Genomic DNA, 24,359 nt, shown 5'->3' with positions numbered 1-24,359 from the left:
GTCCCACAGCTGCCTATCACCCACGCTCACTTGCCTCGGTCAGGTCAGGGCAAGCTCCCCAGAGGTTTACCTGTCACTCACTCATTCTTGCTTGCCTCGGTCGGGTGGACTCGACTCCCAGGGTGGACTCGGCTGCCACTCAAGCCTGTTAGCTTCAGATAAGCTAATCTGTTTCTGGGCTGTCTCCTTTGAGGCCGAACAGGGGATGGGAGTGCTGGGGATCAGACACTGCTCTATCCAAATGTGGAGCAAGCTGAAGCATCCAAATGAAAAAGGGAACAAGCAAAACCACTCAGCTTAGATGATGTAAATGTGTTTTTACTTTAGTTGGCAAACCGCAGTCTCCAGTTTCTGGGGGTGAAATCTGGCCTGTGCCAGCAGTGTGAAATGGACCCGGAGAGAATCAGCCTGTTATACACTGCACCAGTTTTAATTTTCCATTGACTTGGAAAATATTGTCAAGATTATTCATTTCAAATGAAGTAAAAGTGCCACTGAGACTACAAAATGAGTCTTCAAAAAGAGTTTGAACTATTGTTTTGTCAACTTCAGTGGAAAGAAGCTTGGGCACAGCAAAAAATCAGCTGCTAATTCACTACGAGCCTGTTTCATACTGCTGACGTAGACCAATTTCACCCCGTTGTTCTTAAAGAAAGAAAGATTTGTATTTATATAGCGCATTTACAAAGCACATTAAAACCAATGAAGTACTTTTGAACTGTAGTCACTATTGTAATGTAGGAAACATGGCAGTCACGATCCCAGAAACAGCAACGAGGTAATGACCAGATAATCTGTTTTAATGATGTTGGTTGAGGGATAAATATTAGCCAGGACACAATCTTCTTTGAAATAATGCCATTAGATCTTTTATGTCGACCTGAAAGGGAAGATGAGGCCTTGGTTTAATATCTCATCCAAAAGACCTCCAACAATGGAGCACTCCTCACTACTGCACTGGAGCGTCAACTTGGATTACATGGTATGTTATACTAGCTTGATTTCAGTCTTGACACATGCTTTGAAGTCATTTGAGAACTTACTTCTACTCTGCTGCATTTATTCATACAGTTGGGATCAGCTAACTACAGGAAATGCTTCATTTTCTATTTTCTCTCCCCTCCTTGTTTGAGGGCAGCTCTGTGGAGTCCCAGAACCTTGCCCAAGTCACCATTCCTCAATTCTGAGTCTAAAGAGTGGATGTTGTTAGCCTATTTGACTGTGGTGGACATCACGGCTCAGCCCCATCTTTCTCCGAGAGTCCGAGCGCAAGTACATGAAGCCATTAAATAAAGTTCAAGAGCATTCTGGGTGCTATAAATAAAGGCAAAAAGTACCCGAGCAAAGAGACAGATACATTTGCACAAAGTACTTGTTAGGCCACAGTTAGAAGACTGAGTGCAGTATTGGTGCAGTACCTCATTATATAAACAATATTAAAGCCATAGTGAATACAATCCCCACTGCTTATAATGGGCACATTAGTAATAACACGATCTGCCCATTATAAGTGTTGAGCAATATAACTTGTATTTCCAAATTTAAATAGGGAAGGAGATATATTTGCCAGAAAAAAAGTCGAGAAGTAACTTACACATGAATAGTGGCTAGATGCAATGAAAAAAATTGTTTTGAAGGAAGTCACACTGCAATGAACTTAGCAAACAAGCTCCATGTTCAAGCCATTAAATATCGATCTTTAGGTTTGCAATACCTCAGTTTGAAACTCCACTGTGTACTCAGGACCAGAAGAACAAATACATTTGCTGTGCAGAGTTTTTAAAATGATAAGTACAGGAGATTGTGGTAATCACACTTTAACCAGCTATGAAGAGCTTATTGAACACCTTCTCAAATTAGTCAGTATGTTTAATAATTAGCAAGTGGCACCTTTGTAAATGATTTCCCTCGTATGTAAAATGGTGATGGTTAATTCCCTGACATGGATGGTTGTTTGCCATAAGGTGGCATAAGTAGTGGGGACTGTATACAATGAAGATTTACCAGGATAATGCCCAAAGTGGAAAGCTGTAATTATGTGGAGAGACACGAGATACTGGTAACTCACTCCCTGCTACAGTGAAAATCTGCCAGGCCTCTGACTCAAACACCTGGACAGGAATGCAGTCCATTCCTGCTAAATTCCAGCGGAAGTTCAAATTGAGCCATTATGGAACGCCTAAAATAGGGCAAAAAATTGGTCTACACCATTTTTTGGGGGTGGGGGTTGCATCTCGTTGAACTGAAGTTGCACAACACACAAATTTGATTGTACCATTGGGCCAAGCATCTCCCACGCGACAAGCTACCCCTACACTCAGCAGGAAACCGAGCAGCATTTGCCAATAGCATGTGGTGTAGCCAGTCTTCTGTTCTCAAAGACAGGCTGTGCCTCTTAAAGGGAAGCTGCACTGAATTGCAGGATGCTGGTGAATTCTATTGCTGCAATTCTAAACAACTAAAACGGAACACGAGGGCAGAGAGTGACGATGGACACATGAAGGTTCACCAGACTGACTCCTGGGATGGCGGGATTGGCATATGAAGAGAGATTGGGTTGATTAGGCTAGAGTTCAGAAGAATGAGAGGGGATCTCATAGAAACCTACAAACTTCTAACAGGACTGGACAGACTAGATGCAGGAAGGATGTTCCCGATGGCAGGGGAGTCCAGGACCAGGAGTCACAGTTTAAGGATAAGGGGTAAGCCACTTAGGACTGAGATGAGGAGAGATTTCTTCACCCAGAGAATGGTGAACCTGTGGAATTCTCTACCACAGAAGTTGAGGCCAAATCATTAAATATATTCAATAAAGAGTTAGATATAGTTCTTAGAGCTAAAGGGATCAAGGGATATGGGGAGAAAGCGGGAACAGGGTACTGAGTTTGGATGATGAGCCATGATTGTATTGAATGGTGGAGTAGGTTCGAAGGGCCGAATGGCCTACTCCTGCTCCTATTTTTCTATGTTTCTATGAATGGTGGAGGCAAACAAGAGGAGAGATCCCATGTTTCCATTGGGGAGGGACAGAAGGCCCTCAAGGACTACCCTCAGAAGGGAGTGGGAGCCGTGACCAGGGAGGTCAATGAAAACTGCCACAAGACGTCTAACAACCTAATATGGGTGGTCAAGGTCATCTTCAGGTGACATCACCTACCCATCTTGCCACTAGTCTCTCGTGCTACTCAATGCACTATCACCCCCATCACTCAGCCAGTACCAGTCCCTAGCACTCAGGACTCACGCCTAACATCCAGATACTCCATCTCACGCACCTACCAATGCTGCAATCCTCACACCTATCTCTCACAGCCTTCACATATCTCCAGCTATTGAGCTGTAGCAAGCACATCTCCCAATCACAGTGCTGCAGAACCACTGACATTCCTCCCTCTCTCTTGCAGGACGAGGTGGCACACAGTAGAAGGAAGAAGAGCTGAACCAATCAGGGACAAGAATGCCTGCATCTCCCGAGTCCTATGCAGGAATCAGTTCTCAGCATCATGGGTTTGGCTGCGACAGAGCCCATGGCATCCGACGTTGCAGAGAACATTGAGGGTGATGGTATGTTCCTGCCTTATGTCCCTTCTCAACTTGCAACACACCCTCATCCTCCCATCTGGTAGGATGAGCAAGCTGCTGCTGGTGTGACCACAAACCATTAGCTTTCCACCCCATCTCCCTTCCCTCACACCAACCTTCCCCTTTCTGCATTCCAGCTTTCAGCCATACCCAGAAACTGCTGCCTGCCCAGCCACAGCAGCCCAAAGAGGAGGAAAGGGAGCAACAGCACTAATGAAAAGGCCCCATCACTTGATCTGACACTCACAGCCATCAGCTCAGATATTGACACTGCAAATACCTTGGAAACTAGCATGGAGTTGGGACCAGTACAAGCTGAGTCACTGGGCATGAGTGGGCTGCAGCCAGACCAGGAGTAAAGGATGGTTTGTTTGCCAATTCACCAGAGTGTAGGGTCGCAGACGAGTTCTGGTGCAGAGGACACAAATGAAGACCTCGATGGGGCGGCGTACAGGATAGCGCTGAATGGAGATGTACACCCAGATGCTGGGTGCATTGACTGGCCAGGTAGGCAGCCTCCTGTTACTGCCAACAACATGAGGAGTCCAGCTTCAAATTAGCAGAGGGCGTCATGCAGAGCTTGCCCCCTCTGCAGCCTCTGCTCCATCTCCCTGTCATGCGGCAGACCCGGAGGCACTGCCCCGATACCTGTTACAGCCCTTGTGTGGACAGGTCATCCAATCCCATGCCATCACTATGAGGATGCAGCCACATTCTGCCAAATCCAGTAGCTCACCCAACACCTCCAAAAACACTCCCGAGTTCCTCCAGAGACATTACAAGAGCCAGAACTAGAGGACACCGATTCGAGGTGATTGGAAAAGAAGCAACAGTAAGATGAGGAAAACCTTTTTCATGCAGTGAGTGGTTAGGATTTGGAATGCACTGCCTGAGTGTGTGGTGCAGGCAGAGTCAGTAAAGGCCTGCAAAAGAGAATTGGATAATTATCTGAAAAGAAAAAAATTGCAGGGCTACAGGGAAAGGAGCGGGGGAGGGGTGGAATGGGACTAGGTGAGTTGCTCTTGCAGAGAGCAGGCACAGATACGACAGGCTGAATGGCCTCCTTCCGTGCTGTAACCATTCTATGATTCTATGAGAAGTTATTCAAAATTACATTACCTGCAAAATGGGTCCCTGGCCCTTTAAGAAACACTAGTGCTGGCCTGTCTTGCCACTGGACGCTTGATCTTTGTTGAGTGACAAGCAAATTCGTCCAGTGGACCCACGTGGCCCAAATTTGGAAAATGGGCATTACATCAGCTGGTAGGGCTGAGTGAGACATGATAGGACGACTTCAGCTGCTTCCGGTGCTCACAGGGGATGCCCATGCGAGTGCCCTTCTCAACATGGTGTGCTGTGCAGACCTTGCCAGAAGCAGCGAGTGTCACACTGCGCACCCTCCGGAGGATAACCACTTCCATAGCACCATCCCCAGTGGTGCTACAGATCCGAATTTCGCACGCAAAATATGCAGGCCCCTAGATTTTAGGCACGTCAGCCCAACACCTGTGAAGTTGTTTCTGCACAATAACCTGTCCGTAGGGATGCCAGTCTCTGGGCTTCACCAAATAACGCAGAGCTCCTGACAAAGTTCCTCCTGTTAACAGTATGGGCGTTAATCATACATTTCAGGGCATTTAACTTCATCTGCTCCAGCAGTTTGTAAACTAGCCTGTATCAAATATTCGTGTAGCTATGACCCATTCCAAGCAAGGGTTGTTTGCTATCCTCAAGGAGGTGTTTTTTAAAATTCATCCATGGGATGTGGGCGTCGCTGGCCAGGCCAGCATTTATTGCCCATCCCTAATTGCCCATGAGAAGGTGGTGGTGAGCTGCCTACTTGAACTGCTGCAGTCCATGTGAGGTAGGTACACCCACAGTGCTGTTAGGAAGGGAGTTCCTTTTATATGAATCTGCGAAATGCTGGGGGCAATATGTTCAATGGATTGAAACGAGCAACCTTGATCTGGTGGCAGATTTACAGGCCCACATGTTAGTGAGGACGGTAACCCCTTTCAAATAAGCAGTTAAGATCCTGTGATAAACTTATCAATAAAGGCATTTCCCTCCTTCATTACTAAGGTGTTAGCCATGGATCAGGTGGTAACATTCTCACTGCTTGAGTCAGCAGGTCATGGGTCCCACTCCTGTGGGAGCATCAAATGTGGGCTGACATTCCAGTGTAGGATTGAGGGAATGCTACACTGTCAGAGGTGCTGTCTTTCAGATGATGAACTAGGCCCGTCTGCCCTCTTAGATGGAGATAAGAGAAGATAAAAGATCCCATGATACAATTTTGAGGAAGAACAGGGGCGTTCTCCCTGGCATCCTGGCTAATATTTATCCCTCAATCAACATCCCTAAAACAGATTATCTGGTCACTTTCTTATTGCTGTTTGTGGGATCTTACTGTGTGCAGTTGGCTGCTGCATTTCCTTCATTACAATAAAGACTTGACCTCAAAAAGCACTTCATTGGCTGTAAAGCTCTTTGGGAGGTCCTGAGGTTTTACCTCTTTTTAAATTCACACAAGGTCACGTTAATCCAAACGTCTACACAGTCTTATCTCCGAGGGAGGCTCAAGAGACATTAAAGTAAGCAAGAATATAGACTGGAAAATCAAAGATAACTGAAAACTTTTTCTTCTCATTTATGTTTAATGGACAATTCCGTAATTGCCTTCTGGGAACAATTCTACATTTCTGAACAGAGTATACAGTATCATCACAAGAAGGGTTCTGAGATTATCTGAAAGTTACTTCACAGTATACATTGATTTAAGACATCATTTCCCTTCAAGACCTCCAGTCTTATCTTCGCACAAAGGTAATTGGCTACAGGCTACTCCAGAGCTTCAATTAAGCCCCAACCCCAGCCTCCTGTTACTTCTTTAGGCATCCCATTAAACTCTGCAGCATTATCCAACCAAAAGGGCAGTCAGCTGATCTGTTCTCTTGCCTTTACTTTGAGAGTGACTACTAAAACATACATGAGAGCCACATGAGGGGACTCAGCCTCCCCTTGCCCTCTCTGTAAAAGTACATCGCCTTCACCAGACAACCTGCCTGACATCGGGAACCCAGCACATGGGGAATCATAGGCAGAGGGATTCCTGTAACAGAACATATTGAGACATCGCCAAGTTGGACCCCTGGGACACTAACTTCTCCAGAATGTAGATGTGAAGGCCTGTTGTGTAGTCAGCCAACGGTCGATGTAGTAACTGTGGCATAAAATGTGCTGTGGCCTCAATCCATATTCACATATAAATTGGTTTCAGCTCAGAACTTGAAGTCATCCTCTAAGAGCACCATAGCTTACATGGGGAAGTCATAAAATGCTAGCAAGGGCCCTAGTGATAGACATCAGGCTTAAGACTCGAACCCTCTTCTGTATTGCTAGGTGATTGAGCTTGTCAGGGTAGTTGTGGGCTTAGTGGTCTCAAGGACTGTAAAATCGGGACTTACTCCTCAGTGCTATCAGGCAAACTTGCTGGAAGAATATAGGGATGGAGATGGAATTGCTAACAAATCCATTAGTGCACAGGTTAAGAAATGTGATAAAATAGCACAGAGAGGAATCTGACACAAACATACAAACGTGTTTGCGAACCCCATTGGTGAGGACTCACGTGAAGAATGATCACGAGTGTGAGTTAACAAAGGGTCACCACCTGTGGGCCTTCACCCTCCAAATTTACCCACTTCGAGGGAGAAGAGGCTTCAAATGAAAACAAATTAAATTAGCCTTGAAATTCCGGGTAGCATCCCGTGGGACCGCCGTGCACAGGTACTCCCAGTGCTGACGTCATTCCAAATGGACATGATCATTGGCAGGCACGTGCACTATTTGCAGTACTCCCTGGGTGAGAGAGGAGGAATTTCAGAGTGGCATCCTGCCATGCCTTTGCCAAGTGTTCTCCACTTTATTAGGGGCAGAGGAGGCAGAACTGGTTGGATTTCTGGCAGTTGACACCATCCTGGCAGACTCCTGACCCCCTCCCCCACTGAGGGTGAGGTGAGCGGGGAAGGTGCAAATCCAGAAAGGAGAGAAAAGAAGGAGTGGAGACCACCATTCCCTGTAATCCTTTTTTTCAAAAGCGCAGGTGATTTCTTAATTTTTTTTGCATGGCTGCGTACTCGAGGTATTTTAAAGGGGCCGACTTGTGCGTGGCCTGCGTGGGGACTTGTGGGTGTTGTGTGGCCACACAGCTTAGAGGGAACATTGCTGGAGAGCCAGTAAGTTCCACACACACCACCCCAAATTAATTTCTCCATGGCCAAGCATACAACAAGGGCTTTACATCACCAGTGGCCAGGAATTTCCAGCCTATTGAAAGAATTTGTTAATTTGTTTTGGTGAATTTGTACGAATCACTGTGGGTACTGGACTCTGAAATACTTCCGAGCACTTTGTCAGTACTCCCAGATCAAGTGTGGTGAGGTTTGTTGCTCTACTCCCTCTAATTCTCTCCAATGATGTGTCTCAGTCCTAATGTCAGACAAGCATCCCCAAATCTACACTAGTCACTCTCTGAGCATAATTGGCCAATTAGGAGCAGATTTATGGGATGAGCTCGAGTGAAACAATGGTCCAAGCTCAGGACCCTTGGGGTTGACTTTCTGAGGAGCCATTCATCCCGATAGTCTGGCCTGAAATTGAAGCCAGTTCCCAGAGATGAAGGGCTGGTGTTTAAATCATGATGATGCACTGTAGGTCAAAAAAGATGAATACTTGTTTGCCCAAATCACAAAGCATGAAAACCCTTTTATAATCATGGCACACACAGCCTGCCATCATCTGCTAGACCCACATCAAGCAAACAGAATATGAAAGCCAGAAATTAATCATTAGATATTATAATTAGAACAGCAGTTCCCAGCCAGTGGATTCAAAGCTGTAATCTAATCTCCACTTTCAGATAACAGCTTTAAACCAACTGCGCTTTGTCCTTATAGCTTTATCTGGTCTTCCTCAGTTCTGAAAATTGAATTATAGCCTTGTAATCAGTGCCAAAAATATGTTATCCCTTTTCTCTTTTTCATCAATCTTCTCAGCTCTCCCTCCCTTTTTATTTCATTTCAGAGAATCGGAGAATTGGAGAAGTTTAAGGCACAGAAAGGGACCATAAGGGCCATCGTGTCTATGCTGGCCACCAAGTAGCTATCCAGCCTAATCCCTCTTGCCAGCTCTTGGTCTGTAACCTTGTTAGTTATGGCACTTCAAGTGCAGATCCAAGTACAGCCATAGTATACTCAGAGGTACATGTCCACAAGTGGCAGTCTGCCGCATGGACAATCATTCTTCACATGTGTATCAGGAGCAGGGGAAGCCTCTTTACATGGTTTCCATAGATCTTACAAAGGCCTCTGAGCTGGTTTGCAGAAAGGGCCTTCTTCAGTTGCTGCACAGAGTTGGTTGACCCCCCCCACCACCACACCCCATCCCCCCACACCACCCACCCCTGCCCATTGCAGCCCACAGTCTGCCTCAGTCTGATTCAATCCTTCCATGCTGGTACTAAGGGTACAATCCAGTAATCAATTTGAAAAATCCCTAGTGGTGTCAAGCAGGGATTTATTTGACACCGACACTTTTTGGTACATTCTTCGCAATGCTACTTCCATTGAAGACAGAATTTCTCTTTGCCAACAATCCAATGCTCGTTTCACATGGTGAAGAGGAACTTCAACAATGTTGTAATGGCTTTTTGCTAGCTTGTTATAGATTTGGACTAACTATCAGTTTAAAGAAGACAGTGATCGGGGGGACAAGGTATATTGATGGCACCAGAAGGTCCTATAGTTAACACCAGGCTAGAAATTGTACACAAGTTTTCCAATCAAAGATCAACCATGTTGGATAAATTATCTTCAGATGACAAGCTAAACTCTCACATCAGAAAGGCAGAAAACATATTCAGATGGTTGATTAAGCATCTGTGAATAATAGGAAATTATCATTGAGCACCAAGATACAGGTCTAGAATTGACTGTGACAAATTGCAGTGAGACATTGACCCACTACAGCCATGTGAGAGAAGGCTAAATTCTTCCTACACCCACTGCCTTCACTATATTCTACAAATTAGGTGGGAAGACAAAAGTTCCTGATGCTATGATACTTAGGGGAGCTAAAATGCCAAATCTATTAAATTCTGGTGGCCTGGTCATCTAGATCAGATGGAAGATGGGCCTGTTCCAAAAGCTGTCTTGCACGGAAAACTTTCAGATGCTTTAAGGCCTCTGGGCCGACCTAAGCTCAGGTTTAAAGATGTTTACAAGGGGGGCTTGAAAACTTTTAACACCAATACAACGAGCTGGGCAGATGTGGCTACAATAGGCTACACTGGAGGGCTTTGCTACATTAGGAAGCCAATGAGGCTAAAGAGAGGAAAGAAAAAAGAACAATATGGAAAATGCATCAAGTTCCAGTACTGCGCTAGCTTCATCATCTGATAGTAATCGGATTTTCATCTCCACTATCTGTGGCAAGGTCTGTTGTTCAAGAATTGCACTCTTCAGTGTTGCAGCACTGCAAAGTAACTGGACTGCTTTGCTGCATACACCACTGGCTTTTGAGGTGGACAGTTGTCATATATTTTAGTTTAGTCAATGCTAAGACCTCAACTTGAGTGGGGATTCTGATCAGCTCTTCTGGATGTGATATACGATGTTGTAGCATGTGGTTGGAGCTACGTCTCTCCCTCTGCTATGACTGTATTTAGCTGCCTGATACCAGTATTCTATACTGACTGCCACCTGGAGACAGGTGCTACATGCAGCAGCTAACAGCAGGTTTGGCATCGTATGTACATTTTTAAAAATTTGCATGGTGGCATGGAGCTAAATATTCATACAGAGCTGTGACTGCCTCACGAACCCAGCTGCATCCCAGTCTAAACATGAAGTGACTGCTACTTCCTGCTAATATTTTACTTGTTCTTCTCGCATGTTTTCTGTCATCCCCCCATCCCACCCCCCACCCTATCCTGAAGGCGATGACACTTATTGTATTGTCCAAAACACAATAGTGCCCGCCATTACCTCAACAGGTGACCATCGTGTATAAACCCAGACAGCAATTATTGGTAGGCTATTCAACTAGGGGAGCATCACAACCAAGCTATATCCAATCTCACCTGACGTGCATGCACATCCACTTTAAAGCAAGTAACTGGCTATGAATCAGAATTTCCCCCTCCCCAGCCCAGGAAAACTGAGGGCAATTGTGGTTTCCTTATTGCCCCCCAGACTGAGGCAGTCCTTTTACCCACCAGGCCAGCTTCCTTTGTTCGAGAATCTTGTTGAAAAACATTGTTGTGTTACTTGTTCATGAGGAGTCAAAGCGAAAGCTGCCTCTTTTCAGCGAACGCCCCATCAAAATAAGGATTTATTGCAGCAGGGCAACGCAATAAAATGGCTGCATTCTGAAATTGTTGAACTATATCGCATCTGTAACTAGAAAGAGAGCGAGAAAAAGAGAAGCTGAGTTCAGTGAAGGGGAGAGGGCAGAAAGACAAGAGAACATTCTGATGAAGATGCTGCCCCTTCAATACCACATCACAGGGATTTTCAGAATGGCAGCTCCTGGCTGTTAGAGACAACGCATGAAACATTGGAGAGTTCCAAAGCACAGCCTGCATTAACACTGTCACAATCTTTAATAAAACTGAACTAAAAATAAATAGAGCTTAAATTCATTATATTGTTTTAGATCCAATGATTGCACAATGGAGAAAGGCAGAAACGTTCAAATGGCTGGAAACTGTAGGTGTTCCTCAGGCTTGTAGCAGAAGCCACACTTCTGCACAGCTTATCTATTTTCATTGAAAGTCTAGGCAGTGACCTGCCATTGGTTAGAGTGACATTTTGCAGCAAACACTAACAATTTTCCCAAAATTTTGCTGTTGGCTTATTAAGGTGTTCCCAGTCTCTGTGGAGATCTGAGCAACTAGAACTACAGGAGTAGCTTTCCTGGCTTGTGGCATATCAACCCAAATCACTAAATTCCCACCAATGTAGCAGCAGTGCCTTTATTCCAGATCTTTCAATCCCTCCTTGATCAGGTTAAGCTCATAGCAGAGTGTTTCGTAGCGGTAGGCCATTCGTATCTGAGCTACGTTCGTCTTCTGAATGCAGTTGCCTGCTGGACCTTCCTGTCGGTAGTTGGGTCCCAGAAAAAGGGCCTTCTCCTGAAAAGTAAGATTATATAAATGCTTGAATCAGTATATCACATCAAAACATCTCACAACAACTTGAATTCTTTGGTGGTATGTGGGATAAATAAACAAACTGGCAAAGAAGATGGTGAACAAATTATGAGAAGGATTAAACAGGACATGATTCGGGTACAAACTCCACAAGCAGGGTTTTCCCTGCAGTCTTCTGAACCCCGCTATCAGGCTGAAATGGGGTCAGAAGTCCGCACTGGGTAGGAAACAGTCACTCAATGGGATTTTCCCCAGAGCAGTCAATTAATGGCCAGATGGGCTCACCGTCCAATTAAGGATGGTGGGCAACCTCTTGAAGCTGGAGGGCCAATCAGAGGCCTTCCAGCTTGAAAGCAGCAGCAGGATGCCATGGCAGGTAAGTAAGGGAGAGGGTGCTTCAAAATGGAGGTGCCATCTCTTCAACTTCTTGAAACCTTAAATTAAAAATGGGCTTTTCAGCCTCAGGCAGGGAGGGCCTCTAAGTCTGCCTGGAGTGGTAGCCCCCAGTCTGCCACTCCAGGCAGCTCAACTGTCCCCGACCGTCGACTGGAAAATCCCAGTCGGCCTCTGTTAACAGGCAGAACAGGCTCGATGGGGGAAACAGCCTCCTCTTGTTCCTATGTTCCTTAAGTAAGATTTAAAGAGGAATACGACAAAACTAGGGTTAATAATACTGTCATAAATTTTGAGTGGGCACTAAATATTCTTTCATGTTAAGCATGACGAGCCACTTTGGTTCAATAAACCCCGTGTCCCTTACAATCAGGGGCTTGCTGCTGGTTACTTGTCCCTCGGTGGTATTGTTTACTACTTTTGATTCATTCCCATGATGGCCTACAAGCTATTTCAACCACAAGTCCACTTAAGATACGCACAGCCTCAAACCTGTCGGCAAGAAGTTGGTGACCGCTAAAGATCCTGACCACCTTGTGAGCCAGGAGAAGAACACAGGATCTCCTGGCCCCGCAAGGATACCTGAAGTCTCCTCTTCCATGGGCATCCTTTACTGGGGGGAATCAGAGGATCAGGTGGACTTTCTGATCCCCTCAGGTACTTCCTTACTTTGCCAAGGACCAGTTCTGGGGGTTTATGGTGACCACCGCTGACATCAATGTCACTCCTGCTGGCAGTCAGTGTCATGGTATGCATGTGTGTTAAAATCTCCCGGGCATCATGCTCTAGTAGGCTGGATGGATCACCGTCTGCTTTGGTTCTCACCCCCCCAATTTTTGCCCTGAGTTAAAATTGGGGCTTATAGTCTCTGATATACATCTTGATTTTTTTTTCAGTGAGCCATCCTGATGTAATTAGAATCAGAGAATCTTAGAGCACAGAAAGAGGCCATTTGGCCCTTTGTTCCTGTGCTGGCTTTGTCCCACTACCCTACTCTTCCTTCCCAGCCCTTCAATTTTTTCTCCCTACAAATATATATATCCAATTCCTTTTGAAAGTTACTAGCGAATATGCTTTCAGGCAGTACATTCAAGATCGTAACAACTCACTGCGTAAAAATATTTTCCTCATCGATCCCCCAAGTAATTTTCCAGTTATCTCAAACCTCTGTCCTCTGGTTACTGACCCACCTGCCAGTGGAAACAATTTCTCCTCATTTACTCTATCAAAATCCATCATAAATTTGAACGGCTCTGTTAAATGTCCTCTTAACTTTCTCTACTCTAAGGAGAACAACCCCAACTTCTCTACTCTCTTCACATAACTAAACCCCTTCATCCCTGGTACTATTCTGACAAATGTCTTCTGCAACCTCTCCAAGGCCTTAGCGTCTTTCCGAAAGTGTGATGTCCAGAAATGGTCACAATACCTCAGCTGAGGCCTAACCAGTGATTTATATAGGTTGACCATAACATCCTTGCTTTTGCACTCTATGCCTCTAGTTACATCTGTGCCTTTATTTATGAAATGTATAATTGTTATTAGATAAGTTCTCCTGTGTAATGGCATTACATTAACAGCCTGAGCTTTCACCTTAAAGGAAAGAAAGGCACTTTATGAACAAAACGCTAAGGTGTGATCAGACCAGAATATGTCAACGTTTAAAAGAGTTTTCTTGAAAAGGGTTTTGGAATTCTCACAGATACAACATTAAATACCACAAGTCATGCCCAGTTACCTCTTCAGAGAAGCCACTCTGCAGGACACTGTTACGTGCTATCTCGCACATGTCACAGGTACTCAGCTTGAAGACCTGAGCAGCAATGGCATATTCCTCCATCAATGGTTCCTGTCAACATGTGACACACAATTAAAGACATGTTAATAGTCTATTTTATACCAACACATAGCAACAATAGAACACAGGGGTATGGTTACATAGTGGTCATGTTACTGGCTAGTAATTCAGAGGCCTGGACTAATGATCTGGAGGCATGAGTTCATAAATCCCACCATGGCAGTTTGTGAATTTAAATTTTGTTTTAAAAATAAACTAGATAAATGTGGAACAAAAAGCTGGCATCAGTAAAAATAACCGTGAAGTTGTCAGACTCCCATAAAAACCCAACTGGTTTTACTAATATCCTTGAGGGAAGGAAACCCGCCGTTCTTATCTGGTCGGACATTTGCTTCTCTCCACACCAATGTGGCTGACTCTTAACTGCCCTCTCAATGGTTTAGCATGTCATTCAGTGGTATAAAATGTTTAGAAGAAGGCTCACCACCACCTTCTCAAGGGAAACTAGGGATGGGCAATAAATGCTGGCCTTGCCAACGATGCCCATAACCTGAGCATGAATAAGAAACCTGCAACTGAAATATGATCATAGATGATTCTGAACCCTTCCCCTCGTCAATTCTAATTCATGCCTTTCATCTCCTTCAAGTGTAGATGCTGCAGGAGAAGCTAAGGAGTCCTCAGAGGAGGTCATGCGTTCCAGTATAAGGTCAAAAGTGGGGATGTTGTCTGATGATTGCACAGTGTTCAGTTCCATTTGCATCTCCTCAGATAATGAAGCAGTCCATGCCCGCGTGTAGCAAGAACAGGACAACCTTCAGGCTTCAGCTGCTAAGTGCCAACTAACACTTGAAACTGAAAGACAGCATGGATTTCAAACAGTTCATCATTTCTTTTCCATTGTCTTTCAATTTGTCCACTATCCATCCACAGAGCATGCAGATGATGGACAATTCAGTTCTGCCATCAATAGCTGACAGGTGGTAAGGGAGCAGGAGATTACAGACAATCTCATTCCTTCTTCTCAAGACTCCATTTAAGACCCTGTCCAAAAATCTGGCAACCCCAGCTGAGGTTGAGAAATTCACGGCTCCATCGAGTGAGCTACTTTGGTGGCTCAGTTGGTTAATGTGTTGCCTGGTGTTGAACTGAGCTGTACTGAATAGGAGGCTCTCCGCACAATCCCCAGTCTGTGTTGAGGTATCGTATCTCAGCCATGGCTTTGGGATATACAACACACTTAGCCTCGAGTCGTCTAGGCCCTCGGGAGGGTGGGAAAAGATCAACCAGTGTGGCCACTTCCAGTAACCCCTGCTGTGAAGGTTGAGTGAGAAGAAAATAGAGGATGGCCGTTGATCACTATCTCCACTCAGATATGAACAGCAGCCACTTGACTGAGGTATCTGAGCCTTGAACTGTGAGAGCGCACAATCAGGGCAATTCTGTGTCTTTCTGTCCTCTCCTGAAGACAGTGGTTCACATTGGGTACAGGCTGACAGGTGCTGGATCCCTCCAGCACCTTAACAAGTGGCTAATCTTCTGTGTTGGTGGCCTTTTGATATTGGGGGATGTGCAGCCAAGCTTAAGCCTGTCCTCATTCAATACCCACACATCCAAACCTTTGTCTCAGTGGTAGCCATTGCACCTTCAGAAGGTTGTGGGTTCAAACCACACCGCAGAGACCTGAGCACATAATCAAGGCTGACACTGCAGTGCAGTACTGACAGAGGGCTGCACTGTCAGAGGAGCCGTTATTCGGATGAGACATTAAACAGAGGTCCCAGCTGCCCCCTAAGGTGGACATAGAATATCCCTTAATACTATTCGAAGAACAAGGGAGTTCTGCCCCATCACCAAACCAATATTTAATCCTCAACCAATATCATTAAAAAACAGATTATCTGGCCATTAACTCATTGCTGTTTGTGGGACCTTTCTGCGTGCAAATTGGCTGCCACATTTCCTTTATTACAACAGTGACAATACCTGAAATATACCTCATTGGTTGTGAAGTGCTTTAGGACATTCTGAGATTGTGAAAGGTGCAATGCAGAGACAAGGTATTGTTTTATTTCTTCCAGCAGGGGAATTGTGGTCAGAATGGGAACCCTTGCTGATTTGTGCTCCATACGTTTTGACTGATTGTGGAACCTCTGATAGTGCCCAGCTGACAGCAGCTGTCAATACCATCTGACCAATGCCATGCCATGAATTGCATTTATCCAGTGAGCCTTCAGGATTGCTTTAAAAATGTTTATTCAATAGGCCTTCCCCTAATACACATGCAGCAAGACAGTGGCAGTGCCGAAGCCTGTTTGTGAAATGATCTAGGTTATTCTCACCTTGGTGTAGTGGAACTGCATAGGATCATCAGTGGAGAGTGAAATCTTCAGACCTTTCCTCTGAAACTCAGGAAGTGGATTCTTGGCGTACTCGAGGAAGAGGCTGTTGTTGCTGAGAGGGGACAAGGCGATGGGGATCTGAGTCAGAAAGTACAAGTACTGCAGCACTGGGCTCTGAAAGAACAACAGGACCTCTAAATGTCAGCTTTACAACCTTCGGCCCCATACAGTGTGTGACTGGCCTGCTTCCACATATCTGAACATGTCCCCCTACCTCATGGAATAACCATGGATAAACCCAAGCCATAGAGCTACTTCCTGGTCTTGGAGGAATGGGGCAATAATCATATTATTGAAACTAAAGATGTGAATAATAATAACTGATGATTGAATAATCCAGGAGGCTTTCTCAGCACAATCTTTGAATTGTCCATTGAATCTCACTGATAGAGCAGACACCAGTCCATCCTAGAACCTGTGAACACCAAAGCAACACCAGTCCCTATTCATTGGGTGCTGTTATTCGGCAGATAAGGATATAAATTGATACTCAAAATTTTACAGTTACCATTTTGCGTATGCATAAAAAGAAGTTTTCCCATTGTTCCTCCTTCAGCTTTACCTCTTTTAATTCTGTCCCAGATTTATCGTTGCTCAGTTGTAGTTTTATATTTTAATCCAGATTCTCTGTCAAATCATCCTTTGTTTTGATTTTCCTTTTGTATTGAGTCTCTCTCCCCACTAGCCAAGGCCATCCTTGGGTTTTGCACATTCTGTCCCTCTCCTTCATGTAAGGGCACAAAATACTCATTTTTGGGAGTGGTGGGGGGGTGGTGGAGGTGGGGAGTATTCAAACTGCTTCGCTAGATGGAACTCCCTGCTGGGACGGACTGAGACTTCCAGTTGGAAACCCCTTCCTGGAAACCCTCTGCTGGAAACCCTTTGTTGGAAAATCTCTTGCTGGAAAATCCCTTCTGGGTCCTCTTGCTAAGAACCCCCAGTTGGAAACCCCCTTGCTGGAAACTCCCTGGTGGAAAGCACCTTCTGGTAATCCCTTTCCAGAAAACCCTTCTGGGTCCACCTGCTGGAACCATTTGTTGGAAGCCCCTGATGGAAAACCCCTGCTGAAACGTCTAATGGGACCCCTGCTGGAACCCACATAAGCCTTCCCGAAGAGCATGGCACCTCAGCTGACTCGGCCTCCAGTCTTCCATCAGGCTGTCCTGGGCCAGGGACGCAGGAATTCCCAGCATAGAGAGTCCCACCCCCAACTCTGCTCCACTGCTAGGGCCGCCCTTGTAATTCCCATGCACAGGCTTTGCTTTATGCGGCTGAGCAGTGTTTCCCAACTGAGGTTGCTATTGGTTGTTTCCCAGTTGGGCTCACATTATTTTAGCAGGAAGAGCTACTGTTCAGTTAAGTCTTTTTTTTTTACTTTTTCAAATGGAGAACCTGTCTGCTGTGTGAGTGGCTGCTCCAGTTGAAAAATGAGGAAAATGTATTTGATGGGATTCACTTCAAACCATCATGATCTCTTTTTCTCAACTTCCTCTCTCTCTCTCTCTGTACTAACCTTTTTCAGATTGAGTCCATGGGAGATGTTATCTGCTGTCATGAATGCTGTCAGTAAATGTGTCACAGCTCCAGCCTCACCACAGTGTGGACGGAACAGGAAAGTGTTTAAACCTCTCTCCCTGAAAGAGACAGAGATGCAACTTACTCAAAGCCCATTCACTTACACAGAGTTAAAAAATCAGGCCCAATCACTTGTTTGAATGCATCCAAGGATATCGCAGTCTCCCTATAGTCCATCCTGCCCTCTTGGTCATGCAGAACAGTCCTGATAATTCAAACATATTCCTGCTCCTCTTGGATCACAAGGAAACTAAAAAAAAGTTAGAAAGCTTACTTTGCTCTTCTGTCCCTGGCTACTGTTCTGGATGGATTTATCCTGACAGAGAAGCCAGCACTGCTTCCCCTATTCAGGGCTTAGGTTAAAATGGCAGAGCAGGACTTGATGAGGTTATCTGCATATTTAAAGGGGTAACCACCAGCTTGGGGCAGATGTCCTTGACGCCTGCAATTTAAAAGGCAGTCGGCCAAATCGGGGCAAGAAGGGAAGTGGGTAAATCCCTTGCTCCATTTTAACTGCCCCACTTCCCTACCATCCATCATTCTATTCAATTTATCTTGACATTTTGATCAAGTACAAATGAACAGGCTGAGAGATTCTGTTGAACGTTACTCGTGCAGAGAAACATTCTATATGACTGCCAACCTGTAAATGGCTGTTAACCTAACAAGCATTTATAAATGTTTGTTCTGACATATCTTCAAAGCATTGCAAATGGTTTATGTTTTAACTCAGCAGCTTGCCTGACACCAGCAGTGAGACTGGGCTACATCAGAATACCATGGTAACATTTTGTCACATAAGAAATGAATGCCCAGATTCTAAGGATAAATTTTACATTATGGGTTAGCACAAAGTGAAAGTTCTTTCTTATTTGTCCATTTTGAAGAGAATAGTAAAGTTGTTTGTTACTGAAAATATACTCATTGAAATGAATACTGTTAACTTACCTGTTCTAAGTTAAATAAATGTGTTTATTTATAGCCTAAACCTCACTCTGCTTGTATATTCATCTATCTACAAAAGATGAGGCAGTCATCTATTCTAGTAAGCAGGAATATGGAGTGGGTTTCTTCTGTTTGATCCCAGGGTCTTGTTACATTTACTGAGATATTGGGAAATCAGAGACACACTCTGGTTTATAGGGACCACAAGATCCACTTACAGAAGGTGTGATTGACAGTGAACCCAATCGACATAAAAACTCAAAAGGTGTGACAGAGATAGTGCCAAACTAAAAGCAAAAAACTGTGGATGCTGGAAATCTGAAATAAGAACAGAAAGTGCACGAAATACTCAGCAGGTCTGGCAGCATCTGTGGAGAGAGAAGCAGAGTTAATGTTTCAGGTCTGTGACCTAAAGTTCTGATTGAAAGGTCACAGACCTGAAATGTTAACTCTGTTTCTCTCTCCACAGATGCTGCCAGACCTGCTGAGTATTTCCAGCACTTTCTGTTTTTATTATAGTGCCAAACTATCTTTATTGCTCACCTGAGCAAAGGATGGCACCTCTGCCAATGCAGCACTTGAACATCTCATTACAGTGCAGAGAGGGAACTCATCATGGGGTGAATCAATAGAGTGAACCTTGGTCCTGGCCTTCAATGTACAATTCCTCAGAGCTGAAGCACACTGTCTCACTTTATCACTTAACTGTAATAGTATCCACTTTAACAAAATATATACTCAATTTTCAGTCTGAAAAGTCTATCAGAAACAAAGCTTTGTCTTGTGTCATGGCGACTGAATGCAATGAAACACTGGTGCGAAAGTCAGCCTGAAGTACTTCCTAGGTGGCGATTGTCTAACACATTCCAACCCCAAATGCAATCATTCCCTTTTAATACCATCACCCACCCACCCCAAAGAAAAGTCTCCAATTATTATGACTGAATAAAGTCACAGTGCAAAAGAAAAAAATGAGGAAATCCTAAATCCAGGGATTATTTTCTTGATTTTTGGTGGTTGTCTCTGATGGGGGTTAAGGAGCTTGGACAAGGAAATGAGAGTCAAAATCTTTTTCAGAGGATTTTAGGTGTTTGAGATGCAAAATAACAAGTATAGATCATCTATAACGTAGTAAAACATCCCAAGGAGCTTCCCAGGAGCATAAATAAAACAACATTTGACATTGAACCACATAAGGAGATATTGGGCTGAATTTTACTGGCCACTTGCACCGCTGGTTGTGGCGCGGGGGCCGGTAAAATGCTCCAGGGAGAGGCCCGCCTCGAACCGCGACGTCGAGAAGGGCCCGCCGCATATTACCAGCAGCGGCGGGACCTCGGTGCGGCACCCACCCCTGCTGCATGCTGGCGACACCACAATCAACATATGGTAATGCTGATTATGCAGCCCGCCGTCGCTCCACCGACACAGCCGGATTTTACGCTGAACGGGCGGCTGTCATGTGACATCCCATTCACGATCTGAAAAGCCAGCGGGTCTTCAGAGGCAGAAGTTGTCTCCAGCGAAGGTAAGTTGTGTTATTCAGGGATCTCACTCTGCATTATGAAAGGGAGGAGGGAGGGGGGATATTCAGGGGTCTAACTCTGCATTCCTAAAGGGATGGTGGGAGGGATACACAGGGGTCGCACTCTGCATTCTGAAAGGGAGGGGGTCTGAGATTACTGGAGGGAAAGCTGTGCTGGCATGAAGGGAGGCACCGTGTACCATCCCTCCGTTAACAGTGTAGGCTCTGTGTTTGTGAGGGGGCAATGGCACACTAGGCACCCTGTGTGTGGGGAGGGTGCCAGAAAGGGCAGGAGTATTAAGATTGTATGGATGGTGGGGGCAATCGATTCAGCTAGTAGGATCTTTATGTGGTCATGCTGTGCCGCTCTGAGTGTTGGCCAAGATGGGCAATGCCATGGCACACCACATAGTTGATCAAGGAAAGCAGCTGATATACCTGTCAACACCAATCCCTGCCCCTGTTAGGAATCTTCGAATACATGCAGGTTTCAACCTTATTTATCACATGGAAATAGGTATGGCTCAACCTACATCGTGTGATCCTCTGCACGTGAGGATCCTTATGCGCCAGAGGCAATAACAACAGGCAGGTGCGATCCATGTAGAAGCCCCTGGTTGTGAGCAGCAGCCCCCAAGGGGAGTTCACCATTACGTTTGACGTGCATCTACAGGCCCCACATGACATGCCATCGGATATCAGAGCACCAGTGTCAGAAGAGATTGCACATATAGAGAGGGTGGTGACACGTCTCTGTGCCCTGCTCAAGGATGTCCTGCAGCCCAAGGGCTCTGGTGGACATCCAATGCCTTTGTTCCTCATAGTGGCAGCGGTTCTCAAGCCTGATGTCGCTGCAGCTTTTTAGGGGCCCGACAGAGACCTTTGTGGGGTCACACAGTCAGCAGTGCACCACTGCATCAGGGAAGTCACCAATGCCCTGCACCGGAGGGCCAGTGAGGATATCCGCTTCAGGATGGACTCTCACAGCCAGGCCCAGAGGGCCATTGGTTCTGGCACCATTGCCGGAGAACCATAGGTTGTAATGTTCATAGACTGCTCTCATGTGGTCATCAGGCCTACTGCCAGGCTACCACCTGCAGGTGTCACCATTAAAGGAGCCCTCTCAATCTAGGTGAAGCTGATATGTGATCACCACAGATGCTTGCAGCGAATGTGTGACCATTTCTCAGGCAGCTGCCATGACACCTGGGTCTTGTGCCAGTCCCAGCCGCCACCACTGTTCACTGAACTGGCTCAGATGAAGGGGTGGCTTCTTGGAGATAAGGGCTATCCTTTGCAGACATGGCTGCCGACACCAGTGAGAGACTCCACCGCTGCTGCAGAGGAGAGATACAACACCAGCCACTGAGCTACATGAGCCACCATTGAGCAGAAGATCAGCATGCTGAAAGATTGCCTCTAATGCCTGGATGGATAGGGTGATGCCCTGTACTACAGGCTGAAAAGGCCAGCTCCTTTCCTTGCTGCTCTGCACATCTACGCACCCAATAGGGGCCAGGCCTGGCATGATGAGGAGAGACATCAACAGGATTCCTCCTCGGACTATGAGGACGCTGAGGCCATACATCATGAAAGACGCATGGGAGGGCAGATGACGCCCAGGCTCTGCACGCAGGGCTAGCAGTGAGCTAGGGATGTACGGAAGTGGCTTATCAGACAAAGGCTGTCTGCTCCATAGGAACAGACATGAGCTCTGCAAGACAAACATCACCCTCGCTCACCTTCTGTATACCAGTCCACATCTGGAGCATCCCTGTGTAAACCATTAGAGGCAGCAGCTGACTGAGCCAATGTCCCTGTCATTGCATCTGTGGAGACCCTCAGGTGTAATGGTGGCATGGCAATGATGTTATTGCATACATTGGCTCTTCTGAAGGGCCAACGGTACAAAGGGATGTGACATTGGCACTACATGCTGGTACACATCATTCGCACAGAGAAAAGGACGCACATGTTGGTGAGGAACATTTAGTGAAAGACGTATTTACATTGCTGTGACACCCGTGCATTCCCATTTGTGTCAGTGTATTCTCTGTAAACCTCTGTAATGCCTTTTATGGTCTATTTAAGTCTCACATCCTGGAATGTGCAAATTTAAGATTATTCACCCAGTGGCAGCACACCTACAAGAAGGAATATTACACTTGAGTGGGAGAAGAGGATCGCAACTTCACAGGACACTGGGACACAGCAGGGTAAGTGTGTGGCAGCAAAGCAGAAAGTGCTGGGGTAACTCAGCAGGTCAGGCAGAATTTGTGGAGAGACAAGCAGAGTTAACTTTCAGGTCTGTGAACCTGCTGCACAGCTGTCAAAGGGTTCCTCACTGTGCCGAATGTCCCGCCTCGCCCCAAGTAATATCGGGGGGGGGGTGGGGGGAGGCTCGGCGCAGTGATGCATAATATCGCAGGGGCTCTGCGGCGGCCACGAAATGCGGGTGCCGGACTAAGTTGAAAGGGTGCTGCCACACAGCACAGCACCCAAATAAAATTCAGCCCGTTAAAACAGGTGACCAAAAGCTTGTTCAGAGGCAGGTTTTACGGAGCTACTTAAATGAGGAGAGAGAAGTATAGAGGGAGGAAATTCCACAGCTTAAGGCCTAGACAGCTGACAGCACAGCCACCAACAGTGGAGAGATGCACATCAGAGATGCTCAAGAGACCAGAATTGGAGAAATACAGAGATCTCAGTGGGTTATAAGGCTTTGATGGTGTTACGAAAGTGCTTCTATTCTTTAGATTATTTTTTCGGGACTTGAGTTAAAATTGAAAAGATTCCATTGACATGTTTTTTTTACCAAGTTCACTGAAAGGACACTTGAGACATTGTTTGAAAACCACCTGTGCTGGAAACCACCTGTGATTTGGGCTAAGTAAACAACAGAATCCTTGGTGACCTGGGGAAAAATGGTGACCGAGAAGTCACATGTCAAGGTTTATGGAAGTCAGGAGGTCAACTCTCTGTTTGGGGTTTGGACATTGTTTTCAGTTTAGTTGGGGTGTGAACTGTTTGAAGACAGTTGTTGTTTTCCTGCTAAGGAAAAAAGAAACCACCCAGCTCACCTCCTTCTCTACCTCTTTGAAGAAATCCTGCAAAAATCCGGTGTGGGAGAGCTAAAATCCCTGGTGCTGCTAAGCCCCTGAGAAGCTGAGAAAAATCCTGCGACTCAAGTGTGTGCTGGTGGAAAACCCTGATGCCACATTTCTCCTAGAAAGCCTACTAGAATAATTCTCGACATCTCCAGAACAGATTGCTTCTGAAACAATCCCAGTGACCCGTCTCCGCATACCTGGACATCAGACCAAAACAGGGACACCTGACTTCCTTCCATATCTTTTCTTTTCAACAAGATTTAGCAACTATTTGGCCAAAGTAGTCTTTTTTTGTAACAGACCTCTGCAGAGAGAATTTCTGTATTTTTCCAGCATGTGTGTGAGTGTAATTGGGGAATTTAAAAAGGAAACTTTCATATTTCAATCTGTGCATTAATGCTTTGCTTCATTACTGGTTAAGTCTTGTTTTATAATAAACTGATCATTTTGTTGTTTATTAAAGAAACCTGGTTGGTGTATTTTATTCTGGGATAAAAAAAATAGAGGGTATGATTGGCTGTACTGGTAACCAGGTAAACATTTAAATAGATGTTGTGACCTGTGGAGAAGTGGAACTAGAAAAGACAGTGCACTCCTCCTGCTTCAGTCCTAACAATGGTCACAGGGATAGGAAGGGGTGAGACCATGGAGGGATTTGAACAATCATAAGAATTTTAAAATTGAGGCATTGCTGGACTGGGAGCCACTGTAGATCAGTGAGAAGTGAGTTGATGGGTTAATGAGATTTGATGTAAGTTAGGATATGGGCAACAAAGCTTTGGATGAACTCAAGTTCACAGAGGGGAGAAAGTGGGAG

The 24,359-nt window shown here is 45.4% G+C and overlaps 1 protein-coding gene across 4 annotated transcripts in view; it reads right to left on the bottom strand.

Moving 5' to 3' along the window:
- Nucleotides 1–11,617: 11,617 nt before the first annotated feature.
- ampd1 (adenosine monophosphate deaminase 1 (isoform M)) overlaps nucleotides 11,618–24,359 on the bottom strand; it is a 48,031-nt gene continuing 35,289 nt past the window's right edge. For all 4 annotated transcript variants that reach the window (XM_068057638.1, XM_068057640.1, XM_068057642.1 and 1 more), the window contains 4 exons: nucleotides 17,901–18,021; nucleotides 16,328–16,501; nucleotides 13,926–14,036; nucleotides 11,618–11,776 (listed from right to left, as the gene is read on the bottom strand). In XM_068057638.1, the coding sequence (XP_067913739.1) occupies nucleotides 11,618–11,776; nucleotides 13,926–14,036; nucleotides 16,328–16,501; nucleotides 17,901–18,021 (565 nt within the window). The remainder of the gene's footprint in view (nucleotides 11,777–13,925; nucleotides 14,037–16,327; nucleotides 16,502–17,900; nucleotides 18,022–24,359) is intronic.

This window comes from Heterodontus francisci, chromosome 25 (genome assembly GCF_036365525.1).
Source record: "Heterodontus francisci isolate sHetFra1 chromosome 25, sHetFra1.hap1, whole genome shotgun sequence".
Lineage (NCBI taxonomy): Eukaryota > Metazoa > Chordata > Chondrichthyes > Heterodontiformes > Heterodontidae > Heterodontus > Heterodontus francisci.
This window is presented reverse-complemented; position numbering and strand designations above follow the sequence as displayed.